At 47.7% G+C, this 25,191-nt stretch overlaps 1 protein-coding gene across 1 annotated transcript in view; it reads left to right on the top strand.

Moving 5' to 3' along the window:
- Positions 1–25,191, top strand: part of vipr1b (vasoactive intestinal peptide receptor 1) — a 232,596-nt gene that overhangs the window by 123,195 nt on the left and 84,210 nt on the right. The window contains 1 exon segment of the mRNA NM_001124642.1: positions 1,790–1,890. Coding sequence (NP_001118114.2) covers positions 1,790–1,890 — 101 coding nt within the window.

Below are 25,191 nucleotides of genomic sequence, written 5' to 3'. Positions count from 1 at the left end.
CTACCTGTATCCTGTGTTCCCTACTTAACCTCTACCTGTATCCTGTGTTCTCTAGGTAACCTCCACCTGCATCCTGTGTTCTCCCCTTAACCTCTACCTGTATCCTGTGTTCTCTAGGTAACCTCTACCTGTATCCTGTGTTCTCTAGGTAACCTCTACCTGTATCCTGTGTTCTCTAGGTAACCTCTACCTGTATCATGTGTTCTCTAGGTAACCTCTACCCGTATCATGTGTTCCCTACTTAACCTCTACCTGTATCCTGTGTTCTCTAGGTAACCTCTACCCGTATCCTGTGTTCTCCCCTTAACCTCTACCTGTATCCTGTGTTCCCTAGGTAACCTCTACCCGTATCCTGTGTTCTCTAGGTAACCTCTACCTGTATCCTGTGTTCTCTAGGTAACCTCTACCTGTATCCTGTGTTCTCTAGGTAACCTCTACCTGTATCATGTGTTCTCTAGGTAACCTCTACCTGTATCCTGTGTTTTCTAGGTAACCTCTACCTGTATCCTGTGTTCTCTAGGTAACCTCTACCTTTATCCTGTGTTCTCTAGGTAACCTCTACCTGTATCCTGTGTTCCCTACTTAACCTCTACCTGTATCCTGTGTTCTCTAGGTAACCTCTACCTGTATCATGTGTTCTCTAGGTAACATCTACCTGTATCCTGTGTTCTCTAGGTAACATCTACCTGTATCCTGTGTTCTCTAGGTAACATCTACCTGTATCCTGTGTTCTCTAGGTAACCTCTTCCTGTATCATGTGTTCTCTAGGTAACCTCTACCTGTCATGTGTTCTCTAGGTAACGTCTACCTGTATCCTGTGTTCTCTAGGTAACATCTACCTGTATGCTGTGTTCTCTAGGTAACCTCTACCTGTATCCTGTGTTCACTTGTTAACCTCTACCCGTATCCTGTGTTATCTAGGTAACATTTAGCTGTATTCTGTGTTCTCTAGGTAACCTCTACATGTATCCTGTGTTCTCTAGGTAACATTTACCTGTATTCTGTGTTCTCTAGGTAACCTCTACCTATATCCTGTGTTCTCTAGGTAACATTTACCTGTATTCTGTGTTCTCTAGGTAACATTTACCTGTATTCTGTGTTCTCTAGGTAACATTTACCTGTATTCTGTGTTCTCTAGGTAATCTCTACCTGTATCCTGTGTTATCTAGGTAACATTTACCTGTATTCTGTGTTCTCTAGGTAACCTCTACCTGTATCCTGTGTTCTCTAGGTAACCTCTACCTGTATCCTGTGTTCTCTAGGTAACATTTACCTGTATCCTGTGTTCTCTAGGTAACATTTACCTGTATCCTGTGTTCTCTAGGTAACATCTACCCGTATCCTGTGTTCTCTAGGTAACCTCTACCTGTATCCTGTGTTCTCTAGGTAACATCTACCTGTATCCTGTGTTCTCCCCTTAACCTCTACCTGTATCCTGTGTTCTCTAGGTAACCTCTACCTGTATCCTGTGTTCTCTAGGTAACCTCTACCTGTATCCTGTGTTCTCTAGGTAACCTCTACCTGTATCCTGTGTTCTCTAGGTAACCTCTACCTGTACCATGTGTTCTCTATGTAACATTTACCTGTATCCTGTGTTCTCTAGGTAACATCTACCTGTATCCTGTGTTCTCAAGGTAACCTCTACCTGTATCCTGTGTTCTCTAGGTAACCTCTACCTGTATCCTGTGTTCTCTAGGTAACCTCTACCTGTATCATGTGTTCTCTAGGTAACCTCTACCTGTATCCTGTGTTCTCTAGGTAACCTCTACCTGTATTATGTGTTCCCTAGGTAACCTGTCTAAGACATGTACCTCAGAGGGTTGGACTGAAATGCACCCACTGGACATCGCCCTGAACTGTGGTTATAACGCCAACAACACTGGAGATGACGTGAGTACAGCTCCCCCGCATGCCTCCTATCTGCTTGTCTGGCACTTACTGAATAATGATGTTTGTCTGAATGTTAGTGCTCAGCACTTAGTGCTTTTTGAGGTCGGTTCGATTTCATTGATTCATTTGTTTTTTACATTAAACAAACTATGCATTATTTGAGTTGAATGCTGTTCCGGAGGGTTGAAGCATGCATGAGACCACCAGCTGTTCCGGAAGACTGTGTGATCACGCTCTCCGCAGCCGATGTGAGCAAAACCTTTAAATAGGTCAACATTCACAAGGCCGCGGGGCCAGATGGATTACCAGGACGTGTACTCCGAGCATGTGTGGACCAACTGACAAGTGTCTTCACCTACATTTTCAACGTCTCCCTGACCGAGTCTGTAATGCCTACATGTTTCAAACAGACCACCATAGTCCCTGTGCCCAAGGAAAAGAAGGTAACCTGTCTAAATGACTACCGCCCCGTAGCACTCACGTCGGTAGCCATGAAGTGCTTTGAAAGGCTGGTCATGGCTCACATCAACACCATCATCCCAGAAACCCTAGACCTACTCCAATTCACATACCGCCCCAACAGATCTACAGATGACGCAACCTCAATCGCACTCCATGCTGCCCTTTCACACCTGGACAAATATGAACACACTGAATGCTATTCATTGACTACAGCTCAGAGTTCAACACCATAGTGCCCACAAAGCTCATCACTAAGTTAAGGACTCTGGACTAAACACCTTTCTCTACAACTGGATCCTGGACTTCCTGACGGGCCGCCCCAGGGTGGTAAGGGTAGGCAACAACACCTCCACCACACTGATGCTCAACACTGAGGCCACTCAGGGGTGCGTGCTTAGTCCCGTCCTGTACTCCCTGTTCACCCACCACTGCATAGCCAAGCACGACTCCAACATCATCAATAAGTTTGCTGATGACACAACAACAATGAGACAGCCTATAGAGAGACCTGGCAGTGTAGTGCCAGAACAACAACCTCTCTTTCAATGTGAGCAAGACAAAGGAGCTGATCGTAGACTACAGGACAAGGCAGGCCCCCATTTACATCGACTGGGTTGTAGTGGGAGCGGGTCGAGAGTTTCAAGATCCTTGGTGTCCAAATCACCAATGAAATATCATGGTCCAAACACACCAAGACAGTCTTGAAGAGGGCTCGACATCACCTTTCCCCCCTCAGGAGGCTGAAAAGATTTTGCATGGGTCCCCAGATCCTCAAAAAGTGCTTCAGCTGCCCCATCGAGAGCATCCTGACCGGTTGCATCACTGCCTGGTATGGCAACTGCTCGGCATCTGCCCGTAAGGCGCTACAGAGTGTATGTAGTGCGTCCAGCCCAGTACATCACTGGGGCCAAGCTTCCTACCATATACAGTGGGGCAAAAAAGTATTTAGTCAGCCACCAATTGTGCAAGTTCTCCCACTTAAAAAGATGACAGAGGCCTGTGATTTTCATCATAGGTACACTATGACAGACAAAATGAGAAGAAAAGAAATCCAGAAAATCACATTGTAGGGTTTTTAATGAATTTATTTGCAAATTGTGGTGGAAAATAAGTATTTGGTCAATAACAAAAGTTTATCTCAATACTTTGTTATATACCCTTTGTTGGCAATGACGGAGGTCAAACGTTTTCTGTAAGTCTTCACAAGGTTTTCACACACTGTTGCTGGTATTTTGGCCCATTCCTCCATGCAGATATCCACTCAACGTCAACAAAACTAAGGAGATGATTGTGGACATCAGGAAACAGCAGAGGGAACACCCCCCTATCCACATCGATGGAACAGTAGTAGTGGAGAGGGTAGTAAGTTTTAAGTTCCTCGGCGTACACATCACAGACAAACTGAATTGGTCCACCCACACAGACAGCATCGTGAAGAAGGCACAGCAGCGCCTCTTCAACCTCAGGAGGCTGAAGAAATTCGGCTTGTCACCAAAAGCACTCACAAACTTCTACAGATGCACAATCGAGAGCATCCTGTCGGGCTGTATCACCGCCTGGTACGGCAACTGCTCCGCCCACAACCGTAAGGCTCTCCAGAGGGTAGTGAGGTCTGCACAACGCATCACCGGGGGCAAACTACCTGCCCTCCAGGACACCTATACCACCCGATGTCACAGGAAGGCCATAAAGATCATCAAGGACAACAACCACCCGAGCCACTGCCTGTTCACCCCGCTATCATCCAGAAGGCGAGGTCAGTACAGGTGCATCAAAGCTGGGACCGAGAGACTGAAAAACAGCTTCTATCTCAAGGCCATCAGACTGTTAAACAGCCACCACTAACATTGAGTGGTTGCTGCCAACACACTGACTCAACTCCAGCCACTTTAATAATGGGAATTGATGGGAAATTATGTAAAATATATCACTAGCCACTTTAAACAATGCTACCTAATATAATGTTTACATACCCTACATTATTCATCTCATATGTATATGTATATACTGTACTCTATATCATCTACTGCATCTTTATGTAATACATGTATCACTAGCCACTTTAACTATGCCACTTTGTTTACATACTCATCTCATATGTATATACTGTACTCGATACCATCTACTGCATCTTGCCATCTTTATGTAATACATGTATCACTAGCCACTTAAACTATGCCACTTTGTTTACATACTCATCTCATATGCATATACTGCACTCAATATCATCTACTGTATCTTGCCTTTGCCGCTCTGTACCATCACTCATTCATATATCTTTATGTACATATTCTTTATCCCCTTACACTTGTGTCTATAAGGTAGTAGTTTTGGAATTGTTAGCTAGATTACTTGTTGGTAATTACTGCATTGTCGGAACTAAAAGCACAAGCATTTTGCTACACTCGCATTAACATCTGCTAACCATGTGTATGTGACAAATAACATTTGATTTGATTTGATTTAGAGCAGTGATGTTTTGGGGCTATTGCTGGGCAACACGGACTTTCAACTCCCTCCAAAGATTTTCTATGGGGTTGAGATCTGGAGACTGGCTAGGCCACTCCAGGACCTTGAAATGCTTCTTACGAAGCCACTCCTTCGTTGCCCGGGCGGTGTGTTTGGGATCATTGTCATGCTGAAAGACCCAGCCACGTTTCATCTTCAATGCCCTTGCTGATGGAAGGAGGTTTTCACTCAAAATCTCACAATACCTGGCCCCATTCATTCTTCCCTTTACACGGATCAGTCGTCCTGGTCACTTTGCAGAAAAACAGCCCCAAAGCATGATGTTTCCACCCCCATGCTTCACAGTAGGTATGGTGTTCTTTGGATGCAACTCAGCATTCGTTGTCCTCCAAACACGACGAGTTGAGTTTTTACCAAAAAGTTATATTTTGGTTTCATCTGACCATATGACATTCTCCCAATCTTCTTCTGGATCATCCAAATGCTCTCTAGCAAACTTCAGACGGGCCTGGACATGTACTGGCTTAAGCAGGAGGACACGTCTGGCACTGCAGGATTTGAGTCCCTGGCGGTGTAGTGTGTTACTGATGGTAGGCTTTGTTACTTTGGTCCCAGCTCTCTGCAGGTCATTCACTAGGTCCCCCTGTGTGGTTCTGGGATTTTTGCTCACCGTTCTTGTGATCATTTTGACCCCACTGGGTGAGATCTTGCGTGGAACACCAGATCGAGTGAGATTATCAGTGGTCTTGTATGTCTTCCATTTCCTAATAATTGCTCCCACAGTTGGTTCTTCAAACCAAGCTGCTTACCTATTGCAGATTCAGTCTTCCCAGCCTGGTGCAGGTCTACAATTTTGTTTCTGGTGTCCTTTGACAGCTCTTTGGTCTTGGCCATAGTGGAGTTTGGAGTGTGACTGTTTGAGGTTGTGGACAGGTGTCTTTTATACTGATAACAAGTTCAAACAGGTGCCATTAATACAGATAATGAGTGGAGGACAGAGGAGCCTATTAAAGAAGAAGTTACACGTCTGTGAGAGCCAGAAATCTTGCTTGTTTGTAGGTGACCAAATACTTATTTTCCACCATAATTTGCAAATAAATTCATTAAAAATCCTACAATGTGATTTTCTGGAGAAAATAATGTTTCTTTGTTTGTCTGTCATAGTTGAAGTGTACCTATGATGAAAATTACAGGCCTCTCTCATCTTTTTAAGTGGGAGAACTTGCACAATCGGTGGCTGACTAAATACTTTTTTGCCCCAATGTATACTCGGTGGAAGGCCCAAAGAGAAAGTCCCAAAAATGTCAAAGATTCCAGTCACCGTAGTCACAGACTGTTCTCTCTGCTACCACATGGCAAGCGGTACCGGAGCGCCAAGTCTAGGACCAAAATTCTCCCCCCAAGTCATACTACTGTCAGACTGCTGAAAAATGTATCAAATGGCCACCCGGACTATTTACATTGACACGGCCCCCTACCTTTGTTTTTACACTGTTGCTTCTCGCTGTTTATTAGCTATGCATAGTCACTTTACCCCTACCTACATGTACAAAATAACTTGACTAACTAACCTGCACATTGACTCGGTACCGGTACCCCCTGTATTTAGCCTCCACATTGACTCAGTACAGGCACCCCCTGTATATAGCCTCCACATTGACTCAGTACTGGTACCCCCTGTATATAGCCTCCACATTGACTCAGTACTGGTACCCCTTGTATATAGCCTTCACATTGACTCTGTACCAGTACCCCCCTGTATATAGCCTCCACATTGACTCTGTACCCCCTGTATATAGCCTCCACATTGACTCAGTACTGGTACCCCCTGTATATAGCCTCCACATTGACTCTGTACCAGTACCCCCTGTATATAGTCTCCACATTGACTCTGTACCGTAACACCCTGTATATAGCCTCCACATTGACTCAGTACCGGTACCCCCTGTATATAGCCTCCACATTGACTCTGTACCAGCACCCCCTGTATATAGCCTCCACATTGACTCAGTACCGGTAACACCCTGTATATAGCCTCCACATTGACTCTGTACCGGTACCCCCAGTATACAGCCTCCACATTGACTCAGTACCGCTACCCCCTGTATATAGCCTCCATATTGACTCTGTAATGGTACCCCCTGTATATAGCCTCCACATTGACTCAGTACCGGTAACCCCTGTATATAGCCTCCACATTTACTCTGTACCGGTACCCCCTGTATTTAGCCTCCACATTGACTCAGTACAGGCACCCCCTGTATATAGCCTCCACATTGACTCAGTACCGGTACCCCCTGTATATAGCCTCCACATTGACTCTGTACCAGCACCCCCTGTATATAGCCTCCACATTGACTCAGTACCGGTAACACCCTGTATATAGCCTCCACATTGACTCTGTACCGGTACCCCCAGTATACAGCCTCCACATTGACTCAGTACCGCTACCCCCTGTATATAGCCTCCATATTGACTCTGTAATGGTACCCCCTGTATATAGCCTCCACATTGACTCAGTACCGGTAACCCCTGTATATAGCCTCCACATTTACTCTGTACCGGTACCCCCTGTATTTAGCCTCCACATTGACTCAGTACAGGCACCCCCTGTATATAGCCTCCACATTGACTCAGTACTGGTACCCCCTGTATATAGCCTCCACATTGACTCAGTACTGGTACCCCTTGTATATAGCCTTCACATTGACTCTGTACCAGTACCCCCCTGTATATAGCCTCCACATTGACTCTGTACCCCCTGTATATAGCCTCCACATTGACTCAGTACTGGTACCCCCTGTATATAGCCTCCACATTGACTCTGTACCAGTACCCCCTGTATATAGTCTCCACATTGACTCTGTACCGTAACACCCTGTATATAGCCTCCACATTGACTCAGTACCGGTACCCCCTGTATATAGCCTCCACATTGACTCTGTACCAGCACCCCCTGTATATAGCCTCCACATTGACTCAGTACCGGTAACACCCTGTATATAGCCTCCACATTGACTCTGTACCGGTACCCCCAGTATACAGCCTCCACATTGACTCAGTACCGCTACCCCCTGTATATAGCCTCCATATTGACTCTGTAATGGTACCCCCTGTATATAGCCTCCACATTGACTCAGTACCGGTAACCCCTGTATATAGCCTCCACATTTACTCTGTACCGGTACCCCCTGTATTTAGCCTCCACATTGACTCAGTACAGGCACCCCCTGTATATAGCCTCCACATTGACTCTGTACCAGTACCCCCTGTATATAGTCTCCACATTGACTCTGTACCGTAACACCCTGTATATAGCCTCCACATTGACTCAGTACCGGTACCCCCTGTATATAGCCTCCACATTGACTCTGTACCAGCACCCCCTGTATATAGCCTCCACATTGACTCAGTACCGGTAACACCCTGTATATAGCCTCCACATTGACTCTGTACCGGTACCCCCAGTATACAGCCTCCACATTGACTCAGTACCGCTACCCCCTGTATATAGCCTCCATATTGACTCTGTAATGGTACCCCCTGTATATAGCCTCCACATTGACTCAGTACCGGTAACCCCTGTATATAGCCCCCACATTTACTCTGTACCGGTACCCCCTGTATTTAGCCTCCACATTGACTCAGTACAGGCACCCCCTGTATATAGCCTCCACATTGACTCAGTACCGGTACCCCCTGTATATAGCCTCCACATTGACTCTGTACCAGCACCCCCTGTATATAGCCTCCACATTGACTCAGTACCGGTAACACCCTGTATATAGCCTCCACATTGACTCTGTACCGGTACCCCCAGTATACAGCCTCCACATTGACTCAGTACCGCTACCCCCTGTATATAGCCTCCATATTGACTCTGTAATGGTACCCCCAGTATATAGCCTCCACATTGACTCAGTACCGGTAACCCCTGTATATAGCCTCCACATTTACTCTGTACCGGTACCCCCTGTATTTAGCCTCCACATTGACTCAGTACAGGCACCCCCTGTATATAGCCTCCACATTGACTCTGTACCGGTACCCCCTGTATATAGCCTCCACATTGACTCTGTACCGGTACCCCCTGTATATAGCCTCCACATTGACTCAGTACCGGTAACACCCTGTATATAGCCTCCACATTGACTCAGTACCGGTAACACCCTGTATATAGCCTCCATATTGGCTCTGTAGTGGTACCCCCTGTATATAGCCTCCACATTGACTCTGTACCAGTACCCCCTGTATACAGCCTCCACATTGACTCAGTACCGGTAACCCCTGTATATAGCCTCCACATTTACTCTGTACCGGTACCCCCTGTATTTAGCCTCCACATTGACCCAGTACCAGCACCCCCTCTATATAGCCTCCACATTGACTCAGTACTGGTACCCCCTGTATATAGCCTCCACATTGACTCTGTACCAGTACCCCCTGTATATAGTCTCCACATTGACTCTGTACCTTAACACCCTGTATATAGCCTCCACATTGACTCTGTACCGGTACCCCCATGTATATAGCCTCCACAATGACTCTTTACCGGTACCCCCCTGTATATAGCCTCCACATTGACTCTGTGACTCTGTACCAGTACCCCCTGTATATAGTCTCCACATTGACTCAGTACCGGTAACACCCTGTATATAGCCTCCACATTGACTCAGTACCGGTACCCCCTGTATATAGCCTCCATATTGACTCTGTACCGGTAACCACTGTATATAGCCTCCATATTGACTCTGTACCCCCTGTATATAGCCTCCATATTGACTCTGTACCGGTAACCCCTGTATATAGCCTCCATATTGACTGTACACCCTGTATATAGCCTCCTTATTGACTCTGTACCGGTAACCCCTGTATGTAGCCTCCACATTGACTCTGTACCGGTAACCCCTGTATATAGCCTCCATATTGACTCTGTACCCCCTGTATATAGCCTCCATATTGACTCTGCACCGGTAACCCCTGTATATAGCCTCCATATTGACTCTGTACCCCCTGTATATAGCCTCCATATTGACTCAGTACCGGTATCCCCTGTATATAGCCTCCACATTGACTCTGTACCGATACACCCTGTATATAGCCTCCATATTGACTCTGTAATGGTACCCCCTGTATATAGCCTCCACATTGACTCAGTACCGGTAACCCCTGTATATAGCCTCCACATTTACTCTGTACCGGTACCCCCTGTATTTAGCCTCCACATTGACTCAGTACAGGCACCCCCTGTATATAGCCTCCACATTGACTCAGTACCGGTACCCCCTGTATATAGCCTCCACATTGACTCTGTACCAGCACCCCCTGTATATAGCCTCCACATTGACTCAGTACCGGTAACACCCTGTATATAGCCTCCACATTGACTCTGTACCGGTACCCCCAGTATACAGCCTCCACATTGACTCAGTACCGCTACCCCCTGTATATAGCCTCCATATTGACTCTGTAATGGTACCCCCTGTATATAGCCTCCACATTGACTCAGTACCGGTAACCCCTGTATATAGCCTCCACATTTACTCTGTACCGGTACCCCCTGTATTTAGCCTCCACATTGACTCAGTACAGGCACCCCCTGTATATAGCCTCCACATTGACTCAGTACTGGTACCCCCTGTATATAGCCTCCACATTGACTCAGTACTGGTACCCCTTGTATATAGCCTTCACATTGACTCTGTACCAGTACCCCCCTGTATATAGCCTCCACATTGACTCTGTACCCCCTGTATATAGCCTCCACATTGACTCAGTACTGGTACCCCCTGTATATAGCCTCCACATTGACTCTGTACCAGTACCCCCTGTATATAGTCTCCACATTGACTCTGTACCGTAACACCCTGTATATAGCCTCCACATTGACTCAGTACCGGTACCCCCTGTATATAGCCTCCACATTGACTCTGTACCAGCACCCCCTGTATATAGCCTCCACATTGACTCAGTACCGGTAACACCCTGTATATAGCCTCCACATTGACTCTGTACCGGTACCCCCAGTATACAGCCTCCACATTGACTCAGTACCGCTACCCCCTGTATATAGCCTCCATATTGACTCTGTAATGGTACCCCCTGTATATAGCCTCCACATTGACTCAGTACCGGTAACCCCTGTATATAGCCTCCACATTTACTCTGTACCGGTACCCCCTGTATTTAGCCTCCACATTGACTCAGTACAGGCACCCCCTGTATATAGCCTCCACATTGACTCAGTACCGGTACCCCCTGTATATAGCCTCCACATTGACTCTGTACCAGCACCCCCTGTATATAGCCTCCACATTGACTCAGTACCGGTAACACACTGTATATAGCCTCCACATTGACTCTGTACCGGTACCCCCAGTATACAGCCTCCACATTGACTCAGTACCGCTACCCCCTGTATATAGCCTCCATATTGACTCTGTAATGGTACCCCCTGTATATAGCCTCCACATTGACTCAGTACCGGTAACCCCTGTATATAGCCTCCACATTTACTCTGTACCGGTACCCCCTGTATTTAGCCTCCACATTGACTCAGTACAGGCACCCCCTGTATATAGCCTCCACATTGACTCAGTACTGGTACCCCCTGTATATAGCCTCCACATTGACTCAGTACTGGTACCCCTTGTATATAGCCTTCACATTGACTCTGTACCAGTACCCCCCTGTATATAGCCTCCACATTGACTCTGTACCCCCTGTATATAGCCTCCACATTGACTCAGTACTGGTACCCCCTGTATATAGCCTCCACATTGACTCTGTACCAGTACCCCCTGTATATAGTCTCCACATTGACTCTGTACCGTAACACCCTGTATATAGCCTCCACATTGACTCAGTACCGGTACCCCCTGTATATAGCCTCCACATTGACTCTGTACCAGCACCCCCTGTATATAGCCTCCACATTGACTCAGTACCGGTAACACCCTGTATATAGCCTCCACATTGACTCTGTACCGGTACCCCCAGTATACAGCCTCCACATTGACTCAGTACCGCTACCCCCTGTATATAGCCTCCATATTGACTCTGTACCAGCACCCCCTGTATATAGCCTCCACATTGACTCAGTACCGGTAACACCCTGTATATAGCCTCCACATTGACTCTGTACCGGTACCCCCAGTATACAGCCTCCACATTGACTCAGTACCGCTACCCCCTGTATATAGCCTCCATATTGACTCTGTAATGGTACCCCCAGTATATAGCCTCCACATTGACTCAGTACCGGTAACCCCTGTATATAGCCTCCACATTTACTCTGTACCGGTACCCCCTGTATTTAGCCTCCACATTGACTCAGTACAGGCACCCCCTGTATATAGCCTCCACATTCACTCTGTACCGGTACCCCCTGTATATAGCCTCCACATTGACTCTGTACCGGTACCCCCTGTATATAGCCTCCACATTGACTCAGTACCGGTAACACCCTGTATATAGCCTCCACATTGACTCTGTACCGGTACCCCCAGTATACAGTCTCCACATTGACTCTGTACCGTAACACCCTGTATATAGCCTCCACATTGACTCAGTACCGGTACCCCCTGTATATAGCCTCCACATTGACTCTGTACCAGCACCCCCTGTATATAGCCTCCACATTGACTCAGTACCGGTAACACCCTGTATATAGCCTCCACATTGACTCTGTACCGGTACCCCCAGTATACAGCCTCCACATTGACTCAGTACCGCTACCCCCTGTATATAGCCTCCATATTGACTCTGTAATGGTACCCCCTGTATATAGCCTCCACATTGACTCAGTACCGGTAACCCCTGTATATAGCCTCCACATTTACTCTGTACCGGTACCCCCTGTATTTAGCCTCCACATTGACTCAGTACAGGCACCCCCTGTATATAGCCTCCACATTGACTCAGTACCGGTACCCCCTGTATATAGCCTCCACATTGACTCTGTACCAGCACCCCCTGTATATAGCCTCCACATTGACTCAGTACCGGTAACACCCTGTATATAGCCTCCACATTGACTCTGTACCGGTACCCCCAGTATACAGCCTCCACATTGACTCAGTACCGCTACCCCCTGTATATAGCCTCCATATTGACTCTGTAATGGTACCCCCTGTATATAGCCTCCACATTGACTCAGTACCGGTAACCCCTGTATATAGCCTCCACATTTACTCTGTACCGGTACCCCCTGTATTTAGCCTCCACATTGACTCAGTACAGGCACCCCCTGTATATAGCCTCCACATTGACTCAGTACTGGTACCCCCTGTATATAGCCTCCACATTGACTCAGTACTGGTACCCCTTGTATATAGCCTTCACATTGACTCTGTACCAGTACCCCCCTGTATATAGCCTCCACATTGACTCTGTACCCCCTGTATATAGCCTCCACATTGACTCAGTACTGGTACCCCCTGTATATAGCCTCCACATTGACTCTGTACCAGTACCCCCTGTATATAGTCTCCACATTGACTCTGTACCGTAACACCCTGTATATAGCCTCCACATTGACTCAGTACCGGTACCCCCTGTATATAGCCTCCACATTGACTCTGTACCAGCACCCCCTGTATATAGCCTCCACATTGACTCAGTACCGGTAACACCCTGTATATAGCCTCCACATTGACTCTGTACCGGTACCCCCAGTATACAGCCTCCACATTGACTCAGTACCGCTACCCCCTGTATATAGCCTCCATATTGACTCTGTAATGGTACCCCCTGTATATAGCCTCCACATTGACTCAGTACCGGTAACCCCTGTATATAGCCTCCACATTTACTCTGTACCGGTACCCCCTGTATTTAGCCTCCACATTGACTCAGTACAGGCACCCCCTGTATATAGCCTCCACATTGACTCTGTACCAGTACCCCCTGTATATAGTCTCCACATTGACTCTGTACCGTAACACCCTGTATATAGCCTCCACATTGACTCAGTACCGGTACCCCCTGTATATAGCCTCCACATTGACTCTGTACCAGCACCCCCTGTATATAGCCTCCACATTGACTCAGTACCGGTAACACCCTGTATATAGCCTCCACATTGACTCTGTACCGGTACCCCCAGTATACAGCCTCCACATTGACTCAGTACCGCTACCCCCTGTATATAGCCTCCATATTGACTCTGTAATGGTACCCCCTGTATATAGCCTCCACATTGACTCAGTACCGGTAACCCCTGTATATAGCCTCCACATTTACTCTGTACCGGTACCCCCTGTATTTAGCCTCCACATTGACTCAGTACAGGCACCCCCTGTATATAGCCTCCACATTGACTCAGTACCGGTACCCCCTGTATATAGCCTCCACATTGACTCTGTACCAGCACCCCCTGTATATAGCCTCCACATTGACTCAGTACCGGTAACACCCTGTATATAGCCTCCACATTGACTCTGTACCGGTACCCCCAGTATACAGCCTCCACATTGACTCAGTACCGCTACCCCCTGTATATAGCCTCCATATTGACTCTGTAATGGTACCCCCAGTATATAGCCTCCACATTGACTCAGTACCGGTAACCCCTGTATATAGCCTCCACATTTACTCTGTACCGGTACCCCCTGTATTTAGCCTCCACATTGACTCAGTACAGGCACCCCCTGTATATAGCCTCCACATTGACTCTGTACCGGTACCCCCTGTATATAGCCTCCACATTGACTCTGTACCGGTACCCCCTGTATATAGCCTCCACATTGACTCAGTACCGGTAACACCCTGTATATAGCCTCCACATTGACTCAGTACCGGTAACACCCTGTATATAGCCTCCATATTGGCTCTGTAGTGGTACCCCCTGTATATAGCCTCCACATTGACTCTGTACCAGTACCCCCTGTATACAGCCTCCACATTGACTCAGTACCGGTAACCCCTGTATATAGCCTCCACATTTACTCTGTACCGGTACCCCCTGTATTTAGCCTCCACATTGACCCAGTACCAGCACCCCCTCTATATAGCCTCCACATTGACTCAGTACTGGTACCCCCTGTATATAGCCTCCACATTGACTCTGTACCAGTACCCCCTGTATATAGTCTCCACATTGACTCTGTACCTTAACACCCTGTATATAGCCTCCACATTGACTCTGTACCGGTACCCCCATGTATATAGCCTCCACAATGACTCTTTACCGGTACCCCCCTGTATATAGCCTCCACATTGACTCTGTGACTCTGTACCAGTACCCCCTGTATATAGTCTCCACATTGACTCAGTACCGGTAACACCCTGTATATAGCCTCCACATTGACTCAGTACCGGTACCCCCTGTATATAGCCTCCATATTGACTCTGTACCGGTAACCACTGTATATAGCCTCCATATTGACTCTGTACCCCCTGTATATAGCCTCCATATTGACTCTGTACCGGTAACCCCTGTATATAGCCTCCATATTGACTGTACACCCTGTATATAGCCTCCTTATTGACTCTGTACCGGTAACCCCTGTATGTAGCCTCCACATTGACTCTGTACCGGTAACCCCTGTATATAGCCTCCATATTGACTCTGTACCCCCTGTATATAGCCTCCATATTGACTCTGTACCGGTAACCCCTGTATATAGCCTCCATATTGACTCTGTACCCCCTGTATATAGCCTCCATATTGACTCAGTACCGGTAACCCCTGTATATAGCCTCCACATTGACTCTGTACCGATACACCCTGTATATAGCCTCCATATTGACTCTGTAATGGTACCCCCTGTATATAGCCTCCACATTGACTCAGTACCGGTAACCCCTGTATATAGCCTCCACATTTACTCTGTACCGGTACCCCCTGTATTTAGCCTCCACATTGACTCAGTACAGGCACCCCCTGTATATAGCCTCCACATTGACTCAGTACCGGTACCCCCTGTATATAGCCTCCACATTGACTCTGTACCAGCACCCCCTGTATATAGCCTCCACATTGACTCAGTACCGGTAACACCCTGTATATAGCCTCCACATTGACTCTGTACCGGTACCCCCAGTATACAGCCTCCACATTGACTCAGTACCGCTACCCCCTGTATATAGCCTCCATATTGACTCTGTAATGGTACCCCCTGTATATAGCCTCCACATTGACTCAGTACCGGTAACCCCTGTATATAGCCTCCACATTTACTCTGTACCGGTACCCCCTGTATTTAGCCTCCACATTGACTCAGTACAGGCACCCCCTGTATATAGCCTCCACATTGACTCAGTACTGGTACCCCCTGTATATAGCCTCCACATTGACTCAGTACTGGTACCCCTTGTATATAGCCTTCACATTGACTCTGTACCAGTACCCCCCTGTATATAGCCTCCACATTGACTCTGTACCCCCTGTATATAGCCTCCACATTGACTCAGTACTGGTACCCCCTGTATATAGCCTCCACATTGACTCTGTACCAGTACCCCCTGTATATAGTCTCCACATTGACTCTGTACCGTAACGCCCTGTATATAGCCTCCACATTGACTCAGTACCGGTACCCCCTGTATATAGCCTCCACATTGACTCTGTACCAGCACCCCCTGTATATAGCCTCCACATTGACTCAGTACCGGTAACACCCTGTATATAGCCTCCACATTGACTCTGTACCGGTACCCCCAGTATACAGCCTCCACATTGACTCAGTACCGCTACCCCCTGTATATAGCCTCCATATTGACTCTGTAATGGTACCCCCTGTATATAGCCTCCACATTGACTCAGTACCGGTAACCCCTGTATATAGCCTCCACATTTACTCTGTACCGGTACCCCCTGTATTTAGCCTCCACATTGACTCAGTACAGGCACCCCCTGTATATAGCCTCCACATTGACTCTGTACCAGTACCCCCTGTATATAGTCTCCACATTGACTCTGTACCGTAACACCCTGTATATAGCCTCCACATTGACTCAGTACCGGTACCCCCTGTATATAGCCTCCACATTGACTCTGTACCAGCACCCCCTGTATATAGCCTCCACATTGACTCAGTACCGGTAACACCCTGTATATAGCCTCCACATTGACTCTGTACCGGTACCCCCAGTATACAGCCTCCACATTGACTCAGTACCGCTACCCCCTGTATATAGCCTCCATATTGACTCTGTAATGGTACCCCCTGTATATAGCCTCCACATTGACTCAGTACCGGTAACCCCTGTATATAGCCTCCACATTTACTCTGTACCGGTACCCCCTGTATTTAGCCTCCACATTGACTCAGTACAGGCACCCCCTGTATATAGCCTCCACATTGACTCAGTACCGGTACCCCCTGTATATAGCCTCCACATTGACTCTGTACCAGCACCCCCTGTATATAGCCTCCACATTGACTCAGTACCGGTAACACCCTGTATATAGCCTCCACATTGACTCTGTACCGGTACCCCCAGTATACAGCCTCCACATTGACTCAGTACCGCTACCCCCTGTATATAGCCTCCATATTGACTCTGTAATGGTACCCCCAGTATATAGCCTCCACATTGACTCAGTACCGGTAACCCCTGTATATAGCCTCCACATTTACTCTGTACCGGTACCCCCTGTATTTAGCCTCCACATTGACTCAGTACAGGCACCCCCTGTATATAGCCTCCACATTGACTCTGTACCGGTACCCCCTGTATATAGCCTCCACATTGACTCTGTACCGGTACCCCCTGTATATAGCCTCCACATTGACTCAGTACCGGTAACACCCTGTATATAGCCTCCACATTGACTCAGTACCGGTAACACCCTGTATATAGCCTCCATATTGGCTCTGTAGTGGTACCCCCTGTATATAGCCTCCACATTGACTCTGTACCAGTACCCCCTGTATACAGCCTCCACATTGACTCAGTACCGGTAACCCCTGTATATAGCCTCCACATTTACTCTGTACCGGTACCCCCATGTATATAGCCTCCACAATGACTCTTTACCGGTACCCCCCTGTATATAGCCTCCACATTGACTCTGTGACTCTGTACCAGTACCCCCTGTATATAGTCTCCACATTGACTCAGTACCGGTAACACCCTGTATATAGCCTCCACATTGACTCAGTACCGGTACCCCCTGTATATAGCCTCCATATTGACTCTGTACCGGTAACCACTGTATATAGCCTCCATATTGACTCTGTACCCCCTGTATATAGCCTCCATATTGACTCTGTACCGGTAACCCCTGTATATAGCCTCCATATTGACTGTACACCCTGTATATAGCCTCCTTATTGACTCTGTACCGGTAACCCCTGTATGTAGCCTCCACATTGACTCTGTACCGGTAACCCCTGTATATAGCCTCCATATTGACTCTGTACCCCCTGTATATAGCCTCCATATTGACTCTGTACCGGTAACCCCTGTATATAGCCTCCATATTGACTCTGTACCCCCTGTATATAGCCTCCATATTGACTCAGTACCGGTAACCCCTGTATATAGCCTCCACATTGACTCTGTACCGATACACCCTGTATATAGCCTCCACATTGACTCTGTACCGTAACACCCTGTATGTAGCCTCCACATTGACTCTGTACCGATACACCCTGTATATAGCCTCCACATTGACTCTGTACTGCAACACCCTGTATATAGCCTCCATATTGACGCTGTACCGGTAACCCCTGTATATAGCCTCCATATTGACTCTGTACCGGTAACCCCTGTATATAGCCTCCACATTGACTCAGTACCGGTAACACCCTGTATATAGCCTCAATATTGACTCTGTACCAGTAACCCCTGTATATAGCCTCCATATTGACTCTGTACCCCCTGTATATAGCCTCCATATTGACTCTGTACCCCCTGTATATAGCCTCCATATTGACTCTGTACACCCTGTATATAGCCTCCATATTGACTCTGTACCGGTAACCCCTGTATATAGCCTCCATATTGACTCTGTACCCCCTGTATATAGCCTCCATATTGACTCTGCACCCCCTGTATATAGCCTCCATATTGACTCTGTACCCCCTGTATATAGCCTCCATATTGACTCTGTACCCCCTGTATATAGCCTCCATATTGACTCTGTACCGGTAACCCCTGTATATAGCCTCCATATTGACTCTGTACCCCCTGTATATAGCCTCCACATTGACTCAGTACTGGTACCCCCTGTATATAGCCTCCACATTGACTCTGTACCAGTACCCCCTGTATATAGTCTCCACATTGACTCTGTACCGTAACACCCTGTATATAGCCTCCACATTGACTCAGTACCGGTACCCCCTGTATATAGCCTCCACATTGACTCTGTACCAGCACCCCCTGTATATAGCCTCCACATTGACTCAGTACCGGTAACACCCTGTATATAGCCTCCACATTGACTCTGTACCGGTACCCCCAGTATACAGCCTCCACATTGACTCAGTACCGCTACCCCCTGTATATAGCCTCCATATTGACTCTGTAATGGTACCCCCTGTATATAGCCTCCACATTGACTCAGTACCGGTAACCCCTGTATATAGCCTCCACATTTACTCTGTACCGGTACCCCCTGTATTTAGCCTCCACATTGACTCAGTACAGGCACCCCCTGTATATAGCCTCCACATTGACTCTGTACCAGTACCCCCTGTATATAGTCTCCACATTGACTCTGTACCGTAACACCCTGTATATAGCCTCCACATTGACTCAGTACCGGTACCCCCTGTATATAGCCTCCACATTGACTCTGTACCAGCACCCCCTGTATATAGCCTCCACATTGACTCAGTACCGGTAACACCCTGTATATAGCCTCCACATTGACTCTGTACCGGTACCCCCAGTATACAGCCTCCACATTGACTCAGTACCGCTACCCCCTGTATATAGCCTCCATATTGACTCTGTAATGGTACCCCCTGTATATAGCCTCCACATTGACTCAGTACCGGTAACCCCTGTATATAGCCTCCACATTTACTCTGTACCGGTACCCCCTGTATTTAGCCTCCACATTGACTCAGTACAGGCACCCCCTGTATATAGCCTCCACATTGACTCAGTACCGGTACCCCCTGTATATAGCCTCCACATTGACTCTGTACCAGCACCCCCTGTATATAGCCTCCACATTGACTCAGTACCGGTAACACCCTGTATATAGCCTCCACATTGACTCTGTACCGGTACCCCCAGTATACAGCCTCCACATTGACTCAGTACCGCTACCCCCTGTATATAGCCTCCATATTGACTCTGTAATGGTACCCCCAGTATATAGCCTCCACATTGACTCAGTACCGGTAACCCCTGTATATAGCCTCCACATTTACTCTGTACCGGTACCCCCTGTATTTAGCCTCCACATTGACTCAGTACAGGCACCCCCTGTATATAGCCTCCACATTGACTCTGTACCGGTACCCCCTGTATATAGCCTCCACATTGACTCTGTACCGGTACCCCCTGTATATAGCCTCCACATTGACTCAGTACCGGTAACACCCTGTATATAGCCTCCACATTGACTCAGTACCGGTAACACCCTGTATATAGCCTCCATATTGGCTCTGTAGTGGTACCCCCTGTATATAGCCTCCACATTGACTCTGTACCAGTACCCCCTGTATACAGCCTCCACATTGACTCAGTACCGGTAACCCCTGTATATAGCCTCCACATTTACTCTGTACCGGTACCCCCTGTATTTAGCCTCCACATTGACCCAGTACCAGCACCCCCTCTATATAGCCTCCACATTGACTCAGTACTGGTACCCCCTGTATATAGCCTCCACATTGACTCTGTACCAGTACCCCCTGTATATAGTCTCCACATTGACTCTGTACCTTAACACCCTGTATATAGCCTCCACATTGACTCTGTACCGGTACCCCCATGTATATAGCCTCCACAATGACTCTTTACCGGTACCCCCCTGTATATAGCCTCCACATTGACTCTGTGACTCTGTACCAGTACCCCCTGTATATAGTCTCCACATTGACTCAGTACCGGTAACACCCTGTATATAGCCTCCACATTGACTCAGTACCGGTACCCCCTGTATATAGCCTCCATATTGACTCTGTACCGGTAACCACTGTATATAGCCTCCATATTGACTCTGTACCCCCTGTATATAGCCTCCATATTGACTCTGTACCGGTAACCCCTGTATATAGCCTCCATATTGACTGTACACCCTGTATATAGCCTCCTTATTGACTCTGTACCGGTAACCCCTGTATGTAGCCTCCACATTGACTCTGTACCGGTAACCCCTGTATATAGCCTCCATATTGACTCTGTACCCCCTGTATATAGCCTCCATATTGACTCTGTACCGGTAACCCCTGTATATAGCCTCCATATTGACTCTGTACCCCCTGTATATAGCCTCCATATTGACTCAGTACCGGTAACCCCTGTATATAGCCTCCACATTGACTCTGTACCGATACACCCTGTATATAGCCTCCATATTGACTCTGTAATGGTACCCCCTGTATATAGCCTCCACATTGACTCAGTACCGGTAACCCCTGTATATAGCCTCCACATTTACTCTGTACCGGTACCCCCTGTATTTAGCCTCCACATTGACTCAGTACAGGCACCCCCTGTATATAGCCTCCACATTGACTCAGTACCGGTACCCCCTGTATATAGCCTCCACATTGACTCTGTACCAGCACCCCCTGTATATAGCCTCCACATTGACTCAGTACCGGTAACACCCTGTATATAGCCTCCACATTGACTCTGTACCGGTACCCCCAGTATACAGCCTCCACATTGACTCAGTACCGCTACCCCCTGTATATAGCCTCCATATTGACTCTGTAATGGTACCCCCTGTATATAGCCTCCACATTGACTCAGTACCGGTAACCCCTGTATATAGCCTCCACATTTACTCTGTACCGGTACCCCCTGTATTTAGCCTCCACATTGACTCAGTACAGGCACCCCCTGTATATAGCCTCCACATTGACTCAGTACTGGTACCCCCTGTATATAGCCTCCACATTGACTCAGTACTGGTACCCCTTGTATATAGCCTTCACATTGACTCTGTACCAGTACCCCCCTGTATATAGCCTCCACATTGACTCTGTACCCCCTGTATATAGCCTCCACATTGACTCAGTACTGGTACCCCCTGTATATAGCCTCCACATTGACTCTGTACCAGTACCCCCTGTATATAGTCTCCACATTGACTCTGTACCGTAACGCCCTGTATATAGCCTCCACATTGACTCAGTACCGGTACCCCCTGTATATAGCCTCCACATTGACTCTGTACCAGCACCCCCTGTATATAGCCTCCACATTGACTCAGTACCGGTAACACCCTGTATATAGCCTCCACATTGACTCTGTACCGGTACCCCCAGTATACAGCCTCCACATTGACTCAGTACCGCTACCCCCTGTATATAGCCTCCATATTGACTCTGTAATGGTACCCCCTGTATATAGCCTCCACATTGACTCAGTACCGGTAACCCCTGTATATAGCCTCCACATTTACTCTGTACCGGTACCCCCTGTATTTAGCCTCCACATTGACTCAGTACAGGCACCCCCTGTATATAGCCTCCACATTGACTCTGTACCAGTACCCCCTGTATATAGTCTCCACATTGACTCTGTACCGTAACACCCTGTATATAGCCTCCACATTGACTCAGTACCGGTACCCCCTGTATATAGCCTCCACATTGACTCTGTACCAGCACCCCCTGTATATAGCCTCCACATTGACTCAGTACCGGTAACACCCTGTATATAGCCTCCACATTGACTCTGTACCGGTACCCCCAGTATACAGCCTCCACATTGACTCAGTACCGCTACCCCCTGTATATAGCCTCCATATTGACTCTGTAATGGTACCCCCTGTATATAGCCTCCACATTGACTCAGTACCGGTAACCCCTGTATATAGCCTCCACATTTACTCTGTACCGGTACCCCCTGTATTTAGCCTCCACATTGACTCAGTACAGGCACCCCCTGTATATAGCCTCCACATTGACTCAGTACCGGTACCCCCTGTATATAGCCTCCACATTGACTCTGTACCAGCACCCCCTGTATATAGCCTCCACATTGACTCAGTACCGGTAACACCCTGTATATAGCCTCCACATTGACTCTGTACCGGTACCCCCAGTATACAGCCTCCACATTGACTCAGTACCGCTACCCCCTGTATATAGCCTCCATATTGACTCTGTAATGGTACCCCCAGTATATAGCCTCCACATTGACTCAGTACCGGTAACCCCTGTATATAGCCTCCACATTTACTCTGTACCGGTACCCCCTGTATTTAGCCTCCACATTGACTCAGTACAGGCACCCCCTGTATATAGCCTCCACATTGACTCTGTACCGGTACCCCCTGTATATAGCCTCCACATTGACTCTGTACCGGTACCCCCTGTATATAGCCTCCACATTGACTCAGTACCGGTAACACCCTGTATATAGCCTCCACATTGACTCAGTACCGGTAACACCCTGTATATAGCCTCCATATTGGCTCTGTAGTGGTACCCCCTGTATATAGCCTCCACATTGACTCTGTACCAGTACCCCCTGTATACAGCCTCCACATTGACTCAGTACCGGTAACCCCTGTATATAGCCTCCACATTTACTCTGTACCGGTACCCCCATGTATATAGCCTCCACAATGACTCTTTACCGGTACCCCCCTGTATATAGCCTCCACATTGACTCTGTGACTCTGTACCAGTACCCCCTGTATATAGTCTCCACATTGACTCAGTACCGGTAACACCCTGTATATAGCCTCCATATTGACTCTGTAATGGTACCCCCTGTATATAGCCTCCACATTGACTCAGTACCGGTAACCCCTGTATATAGCCTCCACATTTACTCTGTACCGGTACCCCCTGTATTTAGCCTCCACATTGACTCAGTACAGGCACCCCCTGTATATAGCCTCCACATTGACTCAGTACCGGTACCCCCTGTATATAGCCTCCACATTGACTCTGTACCAGCACCCCCTGTATATAGCCTCCACATTGACTCAGTACCGGTAACACCCTGTATATAGCCTCCACATTGACTCTGTACCGGTACCCCCAGTATACAGCCTCCACATTGACTCAGTACCGCTACCCCCTGTATATAGCCTCCATATTGACTCTGTAATGGTACCCCCTGTATATAGCCTCCACATTGACTCAGTACCGGTAACCCCTGTATATAGCCTCCACATTTACTCTGTACCGGTACCCCCTGTATTTAGCCTCCACATTGACTCAGTACAGGCACCCCCTGTATATAGCCTCCACATTGACTCAGTACTGGTACCCCCTGTATATAGCCTCCACATTGACTCAGTACTGGTACCCCTTGTATATAGCCTTCACATTGACTCTGTACCAGTACCCCCCTGTATATAGCCTCCACATTGACTCTGTACCCCCTGTATATAGCCTCCACATTGACTCAGTACTGGTACCCCCTGTATATAGCCTCCACATTGACTCTGTACCAGTACCCCCTGTATATAGTCTCCACATTGACTCTGTACCGTAACGCCCTGTATATAGCCTCCACATTGACTCAGTACCGGTACCCCCTGTATATAGCCTCCACATTGACTCTGTACCAGCACCCCCTGTATATAGCCTCCACATTGACTCAGTACCGGTAACACCCTGTATATAGCCTCCACATTGACTCTGTACCGGTACCCCCAGTATACAGCCTCCACATTGACTCAGTACCGCTACCCCCTGTATATAGCCTCCATATTGACTCTGTAATGGTACCCCCTGTATATAGCCTCCACATTGACTCAGTACCGGTAACCCCTGTATATAGCCTCCACATTTACTCTGTACCGGTACCCCCTGTATTTAGCCTCCACATTGACTCAGTACAGGCACCCCCTGTATATAGCCTCCACATTGACTCTGTACCAGTACCCCCTGTATATAGTCTCCACATTGACTCTGTACCGTAACACCCTGTATATAGCCTCCACATTGACTCAGTACCGGTACCCCCTGTATATAGCCTCCACATTGACTCTGTACCAGCACCCCCTGTATATAGCCTCCACATTGACTCAGTACCGGTAACACCCTGTATATAGCCTCCACATTGACTCTGTACCGGTACCCCCAGTATACAGCCTCCACATTGACTCAGTACCGCTACCCCCTGTATATAGCCTCCATATTGACTCTGTAATGGTACCCCCTGTATATAGCCTCCACATTGACTCAGTACCGGTAACCCCTGTATATAGCCTCCACATTTACTCTGTACCGGTACCCCCTGTATTTAGCCTCCACATTGACTCAGTAC

The sequence above is a fragment of the Oncorhynchus mykiss genome, chromosome 15, assembly GCF_013265735.2.
Source record: "Oncorhynchus mykiss isolate Arlee chromosome 15, USDA_OmykA_1.1, whole genome shotgun sequence".
NCBI lineage: Eukaryota > Metazoa > Chordata > Actinopteri > Salmoniformes > Salmonidae > Oncorhynchus > Oncorhynchus mykiss.
This window is presented reverse-complemented; position numbering and strand designations above follow the sequence as displayed.